The following is a 19,156-nucleotide window of genomic DNA, read 5'->3' as shown; positions in this document are numbered from 1 at the left end:
AATTGAAAAGAAAGTACAGAAGAGTTCCCATATTTCACCTGCTCCATATATATACAATCTCTCCAATCATTGATATTTGGCAAGGATAAAATATTTTTCAAGAAAAGGTCGACCTGTTTTTTGTTTTTTGGGGGGCATCTTAACAGTTTTAATCTGAAATGTAGTCAATTCTTGATTATATATAAGTATGGAAGGGATAATAGTCCTTCTAATCTGAAAATAATCTCTACTTGGCTTTATGATATACTACATGAATGTCCATTTTGGTTGTAGTAGACTTGCTTTTCTCTGAGTTTACCATTTAAATGAGCTGGCTTTTCCTGAGCTCATGGTTGAAGTAGATGACCTAGAAATAGCAAGGGTGCTGAGGCATATCACAGTCAAACTGTAATTAAAAACTTGCTACAGAAAATCCACAGACAATTCACTCATGGATAACTGAGGGTTAATTTAATGCCGCTCTTTTTCTCAGAGGATAACCAAATACTTGGACAGCATTTTCAGAAAGAGAGAATGAATAATACTTCTCACATTTGTTGTTTTAAATAATCTGTTACCCATGACTAAGGCAGCATGAGATAGTTTGAAGGAAGATAGAACATGGGCATTTGAGTGAGGTATATTCTCCACTCATCTATCCAGCCATCTCTCCTTCCAATAAACATTTTTAAAGTACCTATCCCAGACACTGTACTAAGAGTCAGCATTTACTAAGTGTTTAATGCATACTATGCATACTATACTATGGACTTCCTTATAGCTCAGAAGGTAAACAATCTGCCTGCAATGTAGGAGACCTGGGTTCGATCACTGGGTTGGGAAGATCCCCTGGAGAAGGAAATGGCAACCCACTCCAGTATCCTTTCCTGGAGAAAACCATAGACAGAGGAGCCTGGCGGGCTAGAGCCCATGGGGTCACAAAGAGTCGGACATGACTAAGTGACTAACACACACTCATGCATACTTATCACTTTATACATATTAACTCTTTTAATGTTCACAACTTCTGAGGTAGGTAGGCACTATTCTTTGTTTATTATAAATTAATTTAAAAAACTTTTTGGCCACAGCATGCAGCAGGAAGGATCTTAGTTCCCCCACCAAGGATTGAACCTGTGGTCCCTGCAGTAGAAGCTCGGATTCTTAACCACTGGACTGCTGGGGAAGTCCCAGATAGGTACTCTTCTTATCTCCCATTTGCAGACCTAAAGTGCAGATGGGTTAAGTCATTTGCACAAGGCACGCAGTTTACAAGCAACCTAGAGTTGATCCCTGCTCTTGTGGAATTTACAATTAAACCAGCAGTTAAAGTGCTGAATGTCAACACCGCCTATTGTGGAACAAAGAGACTGAGGCAGCAGACAGCAGGGAAACTTAGGAGTTAAGGACAGCCTCTCACAGGAAGAGGCATTTCAGGCTGTGGGAAGTAGTTATGGACAGCATGTGGGGAAGCACATCCCAGTTTGAAGGAAGAGAAAGTCCCAGCAGAGTGAGAGAATCTAATTCCCCCAAAGAACAGAACAGAATCAGGGTAACCTGAAGAAAGACGATGAAAGCGGAAGGATGAGGCCAGAGCTCAGGTTCTCAAGGGAGGGGTGTGCATGTTAAAATGGGCGGGCTTGACCTTAAGGCTAATGGGAGTCCTCCAAGATTTTAAGCAGAGAAATAACATGATCAGAATTGGGCTTTTAGAAGATTGTTTTGGTTGCAGTGCTCAACTTTATCATCTGTGTATCCAGTTTCCTTTATTTCCCTAAGCTTCATTAGCCTCATCTGTGAGATGTAGATAATAATAACCCCTGGCAGAGTATGGAAGGCATGCATGAGACAAGGCATACAACAGTCATGGTGTATCATCTCATACAAAGCAGATTCTCAGAAAGTGGTTTTTCATTTCCTTCTCTCTTGGGGACTGACTTCCTCTGCAGAGATACTACCGAAGATGACATGGCCTCTTAAATGCATAGGTCACCGTTTGGGATTTTCCTAGATAGAGAGGTCGTAGGTACCCGCAGTATCTCGTTATACACAGGATTCAAAGTTTTCTTCACTACAAGTGTTTTCTTCTTGCCCATTTTGCCTTTGTCTGGTAACAGGTATGTCTTTACATATCTAAAAAGAGAATTGAACAGGCAAGAAGGTCAGAGAAAATAAAAGTGACATGTCTACTTGTGCTCTTAAAAATGCATTTGAAATTGATAGGAATAATTATTTCATGACACTAGCGAAAGTAGTATATAATAAATGCTCTCATCAACACCTTTATACTTAAACTTTTAAGTGACTTCAGTGGAATGGATCATTTTAAATTGTTTTGAAGATTTTTAAGGGGTAGTCCCTGAATTCCCTTCTTCCTTTGACCTTAACTAATGTAGGGCAGGGGGAAGACAACTGACCTCTAATGTGATGCTTAATTTCACTGGCTAGTGTCCTATTAAGAAAAGGCTTTGATGCTTGCAGAATGAAAAAAGACTGTCTTTTGAAAGAAAAATGTTGGTATATACCTAATCAGGATATATTCAATGTAAAATAAAACAAAAAGTAAAAAAGTAAAAAAAAGAAAAAAGTAAAGCTATTGGGCCCAGCTACTTTTATAACAAAAACAAAGGGTTGGGCTTATGCTAGCAAAATAATTAAGAATCAGACTTCTGCATAGGGGTAAATGGGGACTGTCATTCAACTTTTTTTTTTTTTCCAACTTTTATAACTGAACTGAAATGCCATTAAACCTGTGATTTCAAAAATGAATTAGTAATTCCCCCTAAAGTTCTGTAGAATATAACTTAAATGTGGAAACTACCTTATTCTAGAATCCTAACTATCTCTACATCACTGAGCAATATAAAGTATGCCCGACACGTCCCTCCTTTTAGAGAAAGTCTAAAAGTGTGTGGAGAAAGGGGACTCAAGTCCTCATTACTCATTGTGCTGCTATAAACAAACAGTACTTATCTTCTCTATCCTTTGTTTCCTTATCTGTAAAAAAGAATCAGGACAGGATGACCTCAAAGGTTCCTTCCAACTTGAAATGCTTTGTGTTTCTCTGACATTCTTATAATTTAGTAAGTTTGGCATATGATCTATAAACAGCATTTTTCCCCAACTCTTCCCCCCCCCATCCCATTTTTCCCCCCGAACATTCCTTTTTAACACAGTCACACACATACTTTCCCTTCAATTTCTTTCTTTCTCTCCCAATTTCTACAAGAGTAACTAAGAGAAAATAGTGACTCCAAAGTGTACTTACGGGTCCGAACGCTGTTTCTTCATATCCGCTGCTGCTAAGTCTTTACACTGGGCCACAAAGACATGCAACTCCTTCAGTGAGTCCACGTAGTCGATGGCAAACTGGATACTTCCTTTCACTTCCAGATTGCCAAAGTCTCCACTATAAACACTCATCACACTGCCGCTGACCTGAAAACGTCGGAAAACACGCTGTGTCTGTCTCTGTCTCACTCGAACCCAGCACAAGGATTACATGGGTGTAATCTTTGCTTGCCATTATTTCTCTAGTTTGCATATAAAAGCAGCTAATTTAATATAGCATTGAAAAAGCATACCAGCACAGACAACCTGACATGATATACATGACATGATGACTGGTGTTTAACAAAAACTGCCTGTAAGAGACACAGATGAAAAGTGTGAAATGCAAAGTTATTTCGATGCTGACTCATTTCAAACCAGGGTGACTTTATGGTTGGGGCATTCAGAGTCCCATTTTTAGGCATGCTTAGAATTTAAAATGTTAAATAAAGAGGATGTGAGAAACCCCAGATACAAAAAACACACTGACACATTGCTCTATCAAATATCCAAGGCACTAAAAAGGAATTTTACTACGCTACCCATCCACTGACGCTAAGAAAATGCTTACTGAGCCATACACTTTTAGAGGTCAGGAAGGGTAGAAAATGGATGATTGATGAAGAAAGTTTAAAGCCTTCCCAAGGCCATACATTTGATTGTTATCAGGAGACATTCAATTTAAATTGATTTTTTTAAAAAGAGTTTGAAAAATGCAAGGCCAGTAAGAATTTAAGCACAGATTTATCATTTGTTTATCATATCTGATGAGATCTGTGCATGTATATACAGATCATAGATATTTGGATAAATGTATGTGGACATATTTACATACATATATATCTCTATACACATGCTACCTGCACACACAAAACTATCTCACTTCTATAAAAAGTCAAATTCCCCAAATCAAATCTGAGCAACTACACTTAGGGAGCTTCCTTTGGAAAATCCCATTCTGAATCCTTCCATGAGGCAAAGAATCACCTCGCCTTTTAATGTGAATCAGTACTTTTAGTTGTCAGAATAAATGACCTGCTAAAAGAGGTATAATTCTATACCTGCAAAGAGCACATAAAATCATATCTGATAAAAGCAGACTTTGTAATAGTTACCCCATTCGCTGCACAGAGAAGTTTAGCGGTTCATCCTGTTGGTAATTTAGGTTTATTTTTGAAGTACTTAACATCCAAAACAAACGGTATCTGTTTATCTTGGATATGAACTGTCTTGTGATTAAAAAAAGAGAAGAAAGGAAGATGTAGCTAGCCAGAAGCTAATTGTGGGTTAGATAAAAAACAAAACTCTCACACCCCTGGAATCCGAGAAATATAACAAAAGGCCATTTTACAGGGGCAGGAGCGTGGCAGAGCAAGGTTGGCAGAAGCAGGGGGATATTAACACAAAGCCTTTGTTTACATACAGAAGACAAGGACGTCATGCCAGAGGAGCTGCTAAGATTGGTTAAAGAGCTTGGGCTCTTCTTGTGTCTGCTGAGCTGGTAACTGCCTTCTGATGCTGTATCTGTCTCTCTGTCATCACTCTACAAAACATCATATAATACACACAAAATTCAAATTCAGAAAGATTCAAGATCACGATCTTAGTTTAGATAAAGATAATAGCTTGGTATCCCACTCATGTATGACATTTTCCAAGGCCAAAGGACAGCAGCGCTAACTGCCAAGGAATGGTATTCAAGATGGGGTGGGTGGTCTACCCAGGATCTCACTTAAGCAGGAGAGCAGTGTTTAGCTACTGAAATAACAAAGTGATTTTTTTTTTCACCAGCATGGTGGCCCCCAGGTGCTACAGAAGATAGCATATTGTGAGCTTTCTTGGTTTTCTCTTAATATTATACATTTATATTGTTTGGCAAACTTTATTGATACATGTGAGAAATTATCTTTACCTAGACAATAAAAGGTCTAATATTTACTCTTAAATCATAAAATGTCATACCTAATTCCTCTCGGTAACATAGGCTTAACTTCCCTAAAAATCAAATCTTTTACTTGAGACACTATTAAACTAGGGAAAACAATTCTAATCTGATCTGTTTCAAGTTTTTCATATATGCATGTATGTGCATACACACACACACATGTGAACTGAACTGATATGTAAATTTAAACCACCTCTTAGGTATTCCTATAGACTTACAGTGCTTATCTTTTTTGTTGCTACCTGGAGGTATATTGAATTATGCATTCTACCCACATTGTATTTTAACAAATTTTTAAAAGTGGCAGTAAGGTATTTATTTTAAATATGTCCCTGGAAATATTTACCTGGGTCAAGAAAGAAAAAGTGGTGATAATAAATTTTATTATATTTAGATCTATAGTTTATTAGATGGTAGCTTTAAGGATCTGTGATTCAGAATGAGCTCCTTTTGGGGTTAGAGAGTTTATGGAGCAGTTCAGTGGCTCCTGGGGTTAGGGATATACCTTTACAAAGGAGCGGTTAGTTCATGCCAACATATTCCAGGGCCATGCAATTACATGTCAATATAACAGATGCCGATCCTAATGCAGATTAAGAAAGGAGTTAAACAATTATGATTTATGTGAATGAGAAAAGAATCCTTCCTCAAGGATGAAAAAATCCACACCGTTTTAACGTTTCTATTATCACACTCCCTCCCCACATGCTTAGAGACCATTTCCCTCTGTCACAGCCGTAATACATTCTACCTGGTACATCAGATCATTAGTGATTATTGAAAGGACAGGACCTTGTCTTGATGACTTGTAACAATGATTTTCACAAAGTTGGCACTCAACAAACGTGACTGATGGTAAGCCTCAAAGGGACAGTGGACGAAGAAGCAAAGTCTGATTTTATCACACTTTCTTTAACATTCAGTCCAACCCCAAGTACTTTGAAAAGTAAAAACAATACAGCTTAATTTGGCATCTCTGATCCACAGACTCTATTTGGACTATCTTTCACGTGGAGCAATGAGGCAGCAGGTTAAAACTGAAGGAAGGAGAAAAAAAATCAGCAACTGGTATCATTTGCCTCTCAAATTATTAGATGTTTTATTCACATGACCAGCCAAGACCAAAGCAATAAAACCACAGAAACTCCATGAGGTACCTATGCTGGCTTCTAGCTCATGAGTTTGTTTCAAAGAATAAGTGCTTCTTTCCAAAGCAACTGTAATGTGGGCTCGCAAGCACATGCAGGGGTTGAATATTTTCTGAAAAAGTTCATGGAAGGCTCAGTAGACAGAAGGGTTCCCGGGAGGTTGGGGAGGAGGGATGTAATTCGCATGTTTTCAGAGCTTTCCTTACATCCCATCTACTAAGAGAAAGGATGAAGCTTTTATTTCATCATGAAAAATCAGACCAAAACTGCGAACAGCAACAGCAAGCACTAGGTACTACATGTCAGCACTGAGCTGTGATTTCCCTGCATTATCTCACTGACTCCTTACAATCTAATGAGTTAGGTACTAGGAAAGCGCTCAGGGATATTAAGGAAATTGTCCACATCCACACAGCAAATCAGCAGCATAACTAGGGGTGGGAGTGTCTAACATCAAACCTCAGACTCCTAGTTACCTGATTGCAAAACATGGAATCTTAGTTAAGTCAAAGAACCTGAGTTAAAATCCTAGATCTACTTTTCAGTAGCTGTTGAATTTGGGGAAAGGCTCTGTGAGGCTCTTTCTTCTTGTATAAAATGGAAAAAATTGTACCTACCACATTTTGTTAGTAAGAGTTAAAGATATCAGAGTGTCTGGTACTTACTATGTATTAAATGAATAACAGATAATAGTCATGTTCTTATTTGAAACAGAAGGCGTAGTAGTTAATTGCATGAAGGTAGAGCTGGACTCCAGTCCTGGGTTCAGCCCCTTTCTAGCTGAGTGAGGTTGCCTGATCTCTCCTAATCTCAGTTTCCTCATCTGTAATATCCAGGGATAGTGATGGTGCCCACCTCCCAGGTTTACTGGAGGATTAAATGAGATAATGTATATAAAGTGCTTACACCCGGTTGATATCCTTAAAGTTTCCCATGTCATTGATACTTTCTAATTTTAACATATGCTTTCAAACTAGACTAAGTTTCTAGACTAAGCTTTCGCAAATGAACCGTACTCTAAATTGCAGAGAAGTTCATGCCAGCATTTTTCAGCCTGGATTTCTTATTTTGAAACAAAAGTCACATTCCCTGTATGCAATCTGGCTTCACCACCAAAAAGCTACCGTATGAGTCAAATGAGATATGCCTTGCCTTGTTCCAGGACCAAAAACACTACATCTATTGATGTGAGAGGCAAAGGTCACCCCTGCTGCCTCTTAGGGTCTCTGCTGTGGCTTAATGCAAACACACCAACCTTGGCATAGCAAATCCACTTATTTGGTTCCATTTTTCGGAAGGTACAAAAGACAAACTTGCCTCATCTTGGAGAAATGCTGGAACAGACTTGCTCATCCTTCTGAGTTTGTCAGGGTGGGAAAACTGATTATCAGGCTGTGAAGACACTGTGGGAACTAAACAGCATTTCCATTCAAAATTATCCTCACAATTGTCAGACAAACTTAAGGCATAAGTTGAAAACACACTTTTTTCCATCTATGAACAGAGACGTTTTTGTAAAATGGTTAAAGGCACAGTGGTTCACATGCATTAGGACCATAAGGCAAGCAACATGCACTTTTCATGAATTATACAGAGAGAACTAGAAGGAGTTGAACCAAATGGAAAACAGAACTTCAAAACCACTAGGTTTTATTGGACTGGAGAACTGGATTTGAATTATATTGAAATATACTGCTAACATGAATTGGTTTTAACTTATATTTTTTCACAGTAGATCTTTGAACCACAAGATCTGTACTTTATTGGTTCATCTCCTTGAGATATATTTTTTTAACATGCTGCAGGCTGAAAAACTATTTCATTGAATAGCAAGGATCTTTATACACAACACAATCATAAAAGTGTCCTGGTTATTGATGTCTAAAAGGAGGTTGGATTCCTTAGTGATTGTTGGGATTACTGTAAGAGTATCTCTCCCTCAGAATCATTAAAAAAACCACAGTTTCAAAATTAATTATTATCTGAAAATAGAAATTATTTAGCTATCTGTCAATTCAGAGAACTTTCAACAGTGATATCCAAAGGCCAAGTATGAATGACTCAGGTTAAGATACTCTAAGAATTTAATATGAAAATGTAGCACACAGTTTCTTTTTGATACAGTAAGTATATATGTAGAAGTCACAACAAGATGATGAATTCTCTTCCTAATATGTTTAACTCTAGTTAGGAAATTTTCTTCTTCTTAGTCTAAGAATGACAATGTCTAAGCTTTTCTTATGGTGAATCAGAGTTTTCGCATTGAATGGCTTAATATTTTTCAAGGCACTCAGAACAGTGCTTGGCACATATTAGGCTCTATATAAGTCTTTGCTAAACAAGTAAACAACTGATAGGAAATCTTTAACTTATCTTTCCCATGTGACATAAATATACTGACATGACCTTCTCATTGAAGAGATACTAGGAAAACAAATAAAAATCAAAATATATGTCTACATATAACTCAAAAGGCTCAAACTTAGCCCTAAATATTAGCTACATTCATCGCTAGTTAAAAGAAATCTAATAAAGGAAAATGGAAACTTGAACTATTAAATATTTGCTTATCACATAATAGCTCTCACCTAGTTTTAGGCTCACAAAATCATCAAAATATATTTACGGTGTCTCACAAGATGATAACCTGCTTTAATTACTTCCCATGGTGTGTATTTGAGTGACTTATACTGAATTAGTATAAGATCAGGTCCTACAAGGGCAAAGGATAGCCCAATGAGTATGCAAAACTTTATTATAACATTGCTCTGTATTATTTTCAAAGTATATGTTTACTACTCAAATGTAGTCAGTTTAGTAGTATGTTTACTGGGCTTTAGTTATTTGTGTTTTGACCATGCATTTCATTTTGTTTTAAGGTAAGAACACACTCTTCACTAAAGAAAAGGAATAACCCCAGCCCAGGCAATAAAAGTCATCTCGGAAAATACCACACACAAAAAAGAGAAATTAATTTATCCAAAATTTAGCACTGATTAGCCTCTTTGCCTTGACCAAAAGCTAAGCTAATTAGGAGGTCACAAATGAAGACACAGATATATAGGCATACATCATCTATGTCTATGGTTTGTTTCCACTCCTCAGGCTAAATGTTGAATAAAACATAGAAAAATAAACTAAGATGTCCAAACTTAAGTATCCAGTTGCCAGTTCAAGAGCAGCTGGAAAAGCCTCTTTACCCAACACCCCTGAGAGACAGAAGTCTTCTTTCCTCTGCAGCAGCCATAGAACTCACACCAATGGCTGAAGCCTGGACGGCCTTATTTCCTAGGTAGTTCTTAAGAATTTGTCAGGTCATGTGCCAAGGCTCAGCGCCTTCATCTCTGGCAGGAGAACCTCATGAGCGGAGTTTCAGATTTCAGATGAGAAGTCACTGTTTTCAAGCATCAGCACTTTTCCTCTGTCTAATGGCTCCTTCCTTTGGCTGCGCTTCTCTTTAAGAACCATTAGCACATCAATGACTGTTGGGAAACTGTTATTAAAAATCCTATGGGCCGGCATGTGTATCTTCATCCCTCCAGTGCCTAGGATTTTGAAACCACCTCTGAAAAGGGATGCCAAGAAGACATACAAGCATATCTGCATCCTTTGCTAGTCCCCAGAAATCTCTTTTTAATTCACTATTTGTACTCAAGACGATAATCACAGTTAGAACAACAGTCTTAAGAGTGAACAGAAAAAAAAAAGAAAAAAAAAAAAAGAGTGAACAGAAAACAGTGAATAACCATTATCTTTTCCTGGTGGTGGATACTAATTAGTTGATGCACATGAGCTACCACAACTGTGCATACATTTTTCTTTTTTAAAATTGAAACATAGCTGACATACAGTATTATATTAGTTTCAGGTGTACTACCTAGTAATTGGACATTTGCATATATTATGAAATGATTACCATAAAGTCTAGTAACTATTTGTCCCCAATATTATTACAATATTATTGACCATATTCCTTATACTGTATATTACATTCCCATGATTTGTTTTTTTCTTAATCCCCTGCACATTTTCACTCCATCATGACCCCCAACAAACACCCATTTGTTCTCCATATCTTTGAGTCTGCACGTTGTTTTTCTTTTGTAAGATTCCACATAAATGTGAGATCACATATGTGTGATCTCTGACTTACTTCATTTAGCATAAAGCCATCTAGATCCATCCATATTGCCACGTACATTTACTACGTAAGATTCAGAGGTTCACTTGCCTTATATATTGAAGTACACTATTTTCGTTTTGAACCTCTGAGCTTAAATCCTGGGCATTAAAAAATTTGCTTCTATAGATAATGTAGAGAGGCATACACAGCCATACCACATACTAATTGTCAAAGCACAGTCCTTTCCTAGGTCCAAATACATTATAAATTGTTTCATGTCTATAGTGTTTTGTAGAGGCCATAGGAGATCCAGTACTCCAGACAATACTGCCAAGTGATATCATTTTAAGTAAAGACTCAAAGAGCAGGGAGACTGGCAAAAGCATAATAGTATTCAGCAATAATGTGTGTATATATAACACATACATATATATATATATATAATTTTAAAAATATATAACTATCCCTCAGTAGAATCATGAATTAACACAGAGTAGTAAAATGCTTTTAATAAATAAAACCCTTGTCAGAATGAAATAGTTTTATAAGGTGTAAAAGTTTAGTACAATAATAAATGCTGCATTATTAATGGGGTTAGTTATTTCAGTACATTTAACACCATGTAGAGTGGCAACATTTAGTCATTTGTGAGAAAGATCCTGCTACTCACTTCCTGGAATGCATTCATTTGTGTCTGGTTCCTGATCTGCTTTTTGATCTACTCAGAAGAGCAACATTGAGAATGAATACCATTTTAACAGAAAGATTAAAGAGACATGAAAGTAAAGCTCAAATGTCAGTTTCACAACTAAGACTGCAGAATACACCCGACAGGTTTTCAGCCTGCTTCCATCCATTTCCCAATGCAATTCTTCCTTAGCCTCTTTGAGGTCTCCTGTTCAACTAAAAATCCAACATCCAGCATAGATGTTCAGTGTCTTTCCTCTTACTCATTAAGCCATGGCATGGAAAACAGAAGGAGCACTGGGCTGGGAGTGAAGCTGAGGTTCCCATCCTCACCCTCTCACTGACTGACTAGCTACAAAAGCTCATACAGATCACCTCCTTTCTCTGAGCTTTTCTTATCTGTAAAATGAAGATAAAAATCACTGCCCCACCTACTTCAATGAAATGGTTATCAACATAAAAAACAAAACCATTACATAAAAGTAAGGAATGACCTTTGAGGAGCTCTGTTGCTTCATTTTATATGAGAAAGCTCAGCTAACATACATTTTTATTACTATAGTGAAAGCAACTTAGGAAACAAAATTCTAGCATACAAGTATAAATTACATATTTGCATAAATGCTGAACCATAAAAAAATCAGACTCATTTCCATCCTTGCCCCCATGGTTACCCTATTCATTTTATAACTGAACCAAGTATAATGCCTGATCCATAGACACGCTGCAAGACCTTCTTCACCCTTGGTCTATACTTGGTTATTGACGTAAGCAGAGGCAAGATACCCAGTCTTGTTCTGGGACCCTTTCCTTTGATCTTAAATCTTTACCAGTTAAATCTAGAGAGATCTATGTGCGGACTTGAAAATCAAATACAGGAATAATTTAACCCAGGAACCCATGACACTCTCCCTGCCTCCACAAGGAGTTCTGCAAGTCAGAGTAGCAAAAATCCGCTCTTGCTCATAGAAATACGATTTCCTATTTTTAGAAACCCTTGCTTCCCAAGGGTCTCTGATGAGATCTTCACACCAGTATTACCAGCAGAAACCTTAAGAATACAAACAGTATTAAATGCACCAAGTCAGAACCATTTTATAACAACTCAGGCACCATTCATCACATAGTGACAAGTGACGTTCTTCTATTTATCCTAATAGCTGTCTCCGGGTGACCGCCCAAACCACCCCAGAACTTAACACACAGACAGACATGCAAATACATAAAGATATTTACCATCTTCAGCACTACGTACTAATTCTTCTGGCAGATTATCTACTTTGGCTTGATCTGTGCAGGAGAAATTAACAAATGGTTAACGCGACTGACCCTTGGCGAGCAAGAACAATGAGATTGTCCCTGGAAGCCCCTGGAGTTGGAAGCAATTAGTCAAGATGCCGTGTGAGGGGTGCAACCAAGATGTCTTCCCCAAAATACTTTCTCTTTAGATTAGCTACTCGAGCCGGTGCCATAGCGGGAGCTCCCATTTCAGCCCCGATGCAGCTTCCATCAGCGCACTGCTGCACACGGGCTCCCAAGGGTTAGAGGGTTAGCTCAGAGCAAGCATCAGCCGGCAGCAGGAGAGAGCACGGGGCTGCAACAGCCTCTCTATTCTTCTGCAAAGGGTGAGATGCTAGCCATGACTAACACCTTCCCAAACCCACGGTCATTAACAAATATTTCTGGGCGTGCATCATCATTTGTGCATGCCTCCGGGAGCCTTGCTTGGGAAGTCAACTGAAGAGATGTAAGTGGGGACCAGCTGCTAAGTGGAATCTTGGCAGGCTAGTGTGAGAGTGGGTATCGGTATTTGGAAGGGAGCGTGCAGGAATACCCGTCAGCTGATGGTGTTTTTTTTTTTTAACCCTACACATTCCTGAGTACTTTAAAGTTGCACCATGGCAATAGCCCCATGTTTCTCAGGCTAGAGGTTTGCCAAATTGGACAATTGTTGCTGAAGTTTTTTTTTCCCCCCACTTCGGGTCCATCACTAACATCAGAAAGAACAATTAGGGCTGAACAACAAAGGACTGGACTAGTCTTCTCTGGAAGCATTCAGGCGGATGTGGGGGCTTGGCCACCTGTTGAGGCTTTAGAGGGAATTCCTGCATTGAAGGGGGAGTTTGGAATGGGTGACCTTCAAGGTCCCTTCTAACCCTGAGATTCCAAGATCTTTGGTGGGGTGAGGGCTGCATTCCAAATCGGGAATACTGCCTTCACAGCCCTGAAAATCTCTGAATTTTAAGAACTGTTTAGTGGCATAGCTTGTTCTTTTTCCTTTTCCTTTTTAAAATCAGAAACTTTTCAGTGTCAACTGCAGATGCATAGAAATATTGCAAACATGAAAGTGATCAATTTTTAATCATATGAGTTTGGCAGTGGTTAACTTGCACTTGACAAATTTCCTCATGACCATCTATAATCCCAGGGGTACATCTTAGCTTAGAAAGAATAAGAACAAAACCCCTAGAAGTCACAGTCTCTAAATCTGTCTGGCTCACAAGTCCCTATATACGTTACGCTTTATGTTACTACTCTAGAAATCCTTCACCAATTAAAGCAGTGGGGAAGAGTGTGCCTGGAGTGTTGTATGTCAGGCAGTCTTTGAGCTTATAGTTTCACTATCCAAAAGAAATGGGTGGAAATAAGGGATAAAAGAGAAAGCAAAGTCCCTGAAGCCAGGGATGAATTCATCTCCATATCATGCAAAAATTTATCAGACAAGAAGCAGTTATATGTAATACAATCACCTCATAAATGCTCTTGATAACAGCCTATTGATTTTGAGTCCTAGCTCTGCTGCATGGTATGAAGCAAATTACATCTCTGAACTCTACTTTCCTCATCTGTAAAATGGGGATAACAATTTGTTTCCCCCACCCCCACCCCCCATGTGGTTGCCTATGCCAGTTACATGAGATCATGCACATAAAACGTTTAGCCACGTCTTGGCTCAATCAGTGTCAGCTATTACCACTAGAACCACGAGGTACCACAGTCTTTTAAAACTCAGTGTACTTGAATAAATATTCAAACTGGGATTCTTCAAGAAAACCTAGTGTACTTGTAACCAAACCCCATGTGTTATTTTAAAGGTAAAGTTCCAACCGCTTTTGGCTGAGTCTGTTTGGCTCGATTGGGAAAAGCTGTTCTCATCTGTTAACCCCTCCTTTAGGGGTTCAGGGCACAACAGCATGCAGCGAGGCCGCAGAAGAGCACATGAGCATTTTTAAGCTTAGATCAGGGCATGGACAGTGGGGCACACTTTATTCTCACTTGATGAATCTGATGAAATATCTTCCAGACTTTTGGAAGGCATTTTCCTAGCAGCACTCCTTTCCAAAATTTTCAAAACAGGACTGGGTTCTTCTTCTGAACCTGTTACAAGACAAAACCGATGAATACTGCACAATACAAACGAAAAAAGAAAAAAATCAAACTCTTAATAAATCAATGGACACTGAAATGGCAGGTGGAAAGGAGGTATTATGCCATAAGCCTCCATACTTTTATTCATTTTATGAGGCAGTCCACAGAAGAAAATAAAATTTCTTCACTAAAGAATATTAGCACATGTGCGTGCGTGCTTAGTTGTATCCAACTCTTTGCTGCCCCATGGACTGTAGCCCATCAGGCTCCTCTGTCCATAGGATTTTCCAGGCAAGAATACTGGAGTGGGTTGCCATTTCCTCCTTCAGAAATTTCCCTGACCCAAGGATCAAACCCTCACCTCCAGTGTCTCCTGGATTGGCAGGCGGATCCTTTACCACCGAGCCATTAAATGACTTCCCTGGTCAAGAAATATTGGTAAGCATAAATGATACAGAGAAAAGATTAACATAATGACCACATTAACAGCAATGTGCTGTCTTAGTCTTCTACACCTCTATTTTAGGCACATGATTTGTTCTGTTCTAAAATTTGAATTTTCCCCTTCACTTCTAGCTTTTGAAGACAGCCACAAAATGGTTTTAGGAGCATTAAAATAATTAGCTGAAAACCATAGAAGGCAGGATTCAGATGTTTTAACATCTGTATATAATTGGGTACACAGATGGGTGAATTCTCCAGATCAACAAATATAGACTCTTTGGTTTCATGAGCTAGTGAGCTTTCCATCAAAATGTTGGGTAATGACCTGAGGTGGTCAACTTTTTATTTTAAATTAGAAAGCATTTTAAAGTGGGGGAGGTCGGTCTCTATTAACTACTAATGTCTTCATTTTATAAAAAATGAAAGGTATTTTAGGACCACAAGGAAAAAAGAAAAAGGGTATAACTGGAGAATAAGCACTGCTCTTTAAATGTATCTAATGTTATAAATATTTTTCTCTAGACTGTCTTTATTTTTCTATTTTGACAGTGAAAACTCCAACATGGATAAGCCTTGGTCTGAGTACTGTCACTCATCACTGTTATATTCTTAGCACCTACAATAGTGGCAGGCAAGAGGCACTTCGACATTGTTTGCTAAATCCATGAATGATTCCATTATGAGTCAATCCACTTGGGAACAACTCTAGACAACACTTTCCTGAAGTGCATCCCAGTTCTGCCCAATGTTAATAAGCATTCTCCAGTAAATGGATTCTAAGATGAATTAGATTTGGGATGCTCTGTGTTCAAATTTTAAAGTTTTCTTACTACAGACCTTCTCAGTGACTTTAATATGCTTCAGTGCATGATTCATGTGCATAATCTCTCAGAATTCCCTCCTCCCTTTATTAAAGGGACATACTGCGGTATTGGCAGGTTAAGAGCTCAGCCACAAGTCTAACATATTCGGCTGCTCATCAAAATTGGGGTGGCCTTGTTGTCAGGTTCTTCCCTACTCTCACTCCACCCAACTCATTTACTTAAAAAGTAATTATTTAGGTTAGAAGTTAGAAAACTACGCCTCCCAGGTGGCTTAGTGGTAAGGAATCTGCCTGTCAATGCCAGAGAAGCAAGATACATGGGTTCAGTCCCTAGGCTGGGAAAGACTCCCTGTAGGAGGAAATGGCAACCCACTCCAGCATTCTTGCCTGGAAAATCTCATGGACAGAGGAGCCTGGTAGGCTACAGTCCATGGGGTCGCAAAAGAGTCAGACATAACTGAACACACACACACACCGTGCACCATTTTATACCTCCTACTTGGCTTGTAATTTAAAAATCTCTGGGCTCTGTCTGGGTAATCATTTATATTGATTATTTCTTTTCTAGATAGGTTTTTTGCTGTTCAATCAGTTATGCTGGTATACTTAAACACAGTTATACACATTCAGGAACAGTCTTCAAAATTAAGTGTAAATGTACAAGCCCTTCACCTCATATAGGCCCATTTACCCTAATAACTCATGGGGTAGCTTAGTTAAATCTACTTCAGTAAGTTTAAAATGCTGACTTATACTCTTGCAGAGACTGGTATTTCACTTTCCTTTTCCCACCAGTTACAAATATTAAAGAGGCTTCAGCTTCATTACCTAGGATTATAGGTGAATTCTCTGGTCAGTTTTCAATAAGAGACCCTATGGCTACTTGCAAAGGAACCCAAACCTGACAAATGAGCCACTCAGTGAAGCTCATTTGTTCTTACTGAGACCGAAGGCAGCTAGGAAATGATACATTCTATTAATTTTCTACTGAGGAAGGTGATCAACATTAGTTGTTGTGCAACTTTGGTTAAAATGTTCCAGCCGGGGAGCATCTTTTATTATTTCATCACTCTAACTGGGTAACTTCTAATCCCTATTTGTTCCTGGCTTTCTCTCCTAAAATAGTCAGGTTGCTCCAAAGGGCAAACTGAGACAAGCCCTTTCTTTGAGAGCCTGGCTGAAACCAGTATCCCAAGTCCACTTAGATGAATATGGCAATTGATGAAGATCTCCACTCAGCGAAGGTTGGAGCCAAAGAAATGCAGCAGGCCAGGCCAGGCCCTTAGGTGTGGTCAGGTGAAGTCATCACACTGAGTCACAGCCTAGAAGGGAGAATTCTGCAGGTAATCGGAAATGGGAGGGAGAGAGCAGCAAAAAAAAGAGAAAATTAAAAAACAAACCCCACAGCAGTTCAAGGTATCTGAGGGCAAGTTCCAGCCCTGCACCTTGTTCCTGGTACTCAGCCATCACTGTGGAAACACGTTGCTCCTAAGACGGCAATCTATGCCCACTTGCGGCACTTTCTTGCTACAAATCTTACTGGAGCCTGCTGCGTGAACTGCCAATTAGGAAATTCTAATTCTTTCCAAGAGGAAAGCTCGCTTGGGTATCTCAGAGGTACTCTCTAAACCCCAGAAGTTCTTTAAAACACATCTTTGGAATCTGAAAATTCTATCATTGTTCAGGGAGAATAAAATCAGATTCTGAAACACTGTCTGATGGGTAACACTATCTCTATGCAACTCATTTGATTAAAGAATATAAGAGGAGATATAGCTTTTTATTAAGAAAATCTAGGGAGAACCGAAGTACAAAGACAAATTTAGTACCACTTGGGATTATCAAATTAATCCCAGGTTTAAAAACTATATCATCCTTTATGTCAGCACTACATAAATCAACTCATTAACCAATCAGTGAAAAACTTCAAAATGCTCACTGGAGGTGTTTCTCCAGCTTTCTGCATTAGAACCAATGTTTCTGTCTGAAAAATCAGAGTCAGAGAAATCTTTTTCTTCCTTTTTCTGTAGTCTCTTAAATAGTGATGCCAGAATCAATTCAACTTGACTTGTTTTTGCAGAGTTTTCTTTGTTTGTCAGGAGAGGAATGGGTTGCCTATTTCTGGGCACATTAATTGCTTCAGGAGCCTCTTTGAAACCAGGCTCCTGAAAAGCCCTTTCTTGAACCACAGCAACCCCACCTTCACTATCCCTCTCCTCTGGGGGGTTTATAGCTCCAGTGGTCCCTACTTCATGATCCATGGAAAGTTGTGAGGTTCCAGGGATCTCAACCCCACTTTCAGAAGCACAGAGATCTGATAAGCCAGTCACAGCCTTGTCTCTTTCCCTTGTCTCTACGTGTTCTCTATCACGTAGGGTGACTTGAGATTTGAAAACATTACTCTTAGGTTTGATTTCCAAGGCCTCTGAGGCTGACCAGTAAAAAGGGGGCACTTTCTCCCAAAACCTGGTCTGCTTTGGCTCTAAGAGCTCCTTCTCGGGACTTGCTTCCTTCACTGACACTTGGGGCTGATGAGAAGGACCGTTGGATGTTTCTTTAAGGAGTCCCTCCAAACCAGTATCAAAAGCACTCTCAGTAGGTGATGGCGCCTCAGACTTTTCCACTGTCTCTTTCACTTCCTTAGGATGGAATTCGGAAGCAGCTTGTCTGGGCGGCTCAGTAACACCTAGTAACTCTGATGGATAAAGACCCCGTGTATCACTGGCATCTTTTGTGCCAGGGGTTTCAGTAGTTTCCTTCAGTAGTTCTTCTAAGGCAACACTGAATTCAAGGAGCTCTGATTTAGGCTGAATAATCATTTCCCTCACAATTTCTGTCACTTCCCGAGGTAACTCTTTGCCATACTGAGCAACAGTAGAAGATGAGCTAAGGGTTTGGTCTGATGGAGACATCTGGGCAGCTAAATAAGATCCCATTTGATGAGTTTCATCAGAAACTACACTGAAGGAATAAAAATCCTTTCTGTGTAAAGCTATGCTGTTCATCGTTGTCTGTGGTGGGATAACCCCCAGAGAATTTGGGGCGCTACTGTCTACCTGTACACCTTTAGGAAATTCTGTTTTTACTTCTCCAGAAACTACTTCCAGCCCAGCTGGATAACTCAACCAAGCTTCTCTAAGTAGCTTTTGTAATATAGCTTTTACATCCTTCAATGCAGGTCTGGGTGGAAGAATAACTTTTGCTATAGTCTCTGAAACTTCCCTTTGAGAAAGCAGTGTCTTGTCCTGAGGAGAAGGATGGGCATCCCTGGGAGAAGGCATATCTTGGGGAGAGTGGACCACATCCCC

The 19,156-nt window shown here is 39.1% G+C and overlaps 1 protein-coding gene across 11 annotated transcripts in view; it reads right to left on the bottom strand.

Annotated features, from left to right (window-relative positions):
* SYTL2 (synaptotagmin like 2) overlaps positions 1 to 19,156 on the bottom strand; it is a 119,176-nt gene that overhangs the window by 8,452 nt on the left and 91,568 nt on the right. For 5 of the 11 annotated variants that reach the window (XM_065936931.1, XM_065936932.1, XM_065936933.1 and 2 more), the window contains 7 exons: positions 14,489 to 14,590; positions 12,449 to 12,502; positions 11,196 to 11,243; positions 7,720 to 7,814; positions 4,733 to 4,852; positions 3,248 to 3,417; positions 2,010 to 2,112 (listed from right to left, as the gene is read on the bottom strand). In XM_065936931.1, the coding sequence (XP_065793003.1) occupies positions 2,010 to 2,112; positions 3,248 to 3,417; positions 4,733 to 4,852; positions 7,720 to 7,814; positions 11,196 to 11,243; positions 12,449 to 12,502; positions 14,489 to 14,590 (692 nt within the window). Of the gene's footprint in view, positions 1 to 2,009; positions 2,113 to 3,247; positions 3,418 to 4,732; positions 4,853 to 7,719; positions 7,815 to 11,195; positions 11,244 to 12,448; positions 12,503 to 14,488; positions 14,591 to 17,787; positions 19,148 to 19,156 lie in introns of those variants that run through there. The other 6 variants (XM_065936935.1, XM_065936928.1, XM_065936934.1 and 3 more) reach the window with 4 other exon arrangements.

This window comes from Muntiacus reevesi, chromosome 5 (assembly GCF_963930625.1).
Source record: "Muntiacus reevesi chromosome 5, mMunRee1.1, whole genome shotgun sequence".
In the NCBI taxonomy this organism is placed as follows: Eukaryota; Metazoa; Chordata; class Mammalia; order Artiodactyla; family Cervidae; genus Muntiacus; species Muntiacus reevesi.
Note: the sequence above shows the minus strand (reverse complement) of the source record. Positions and strands in the feature narration are given on the sequence as shown.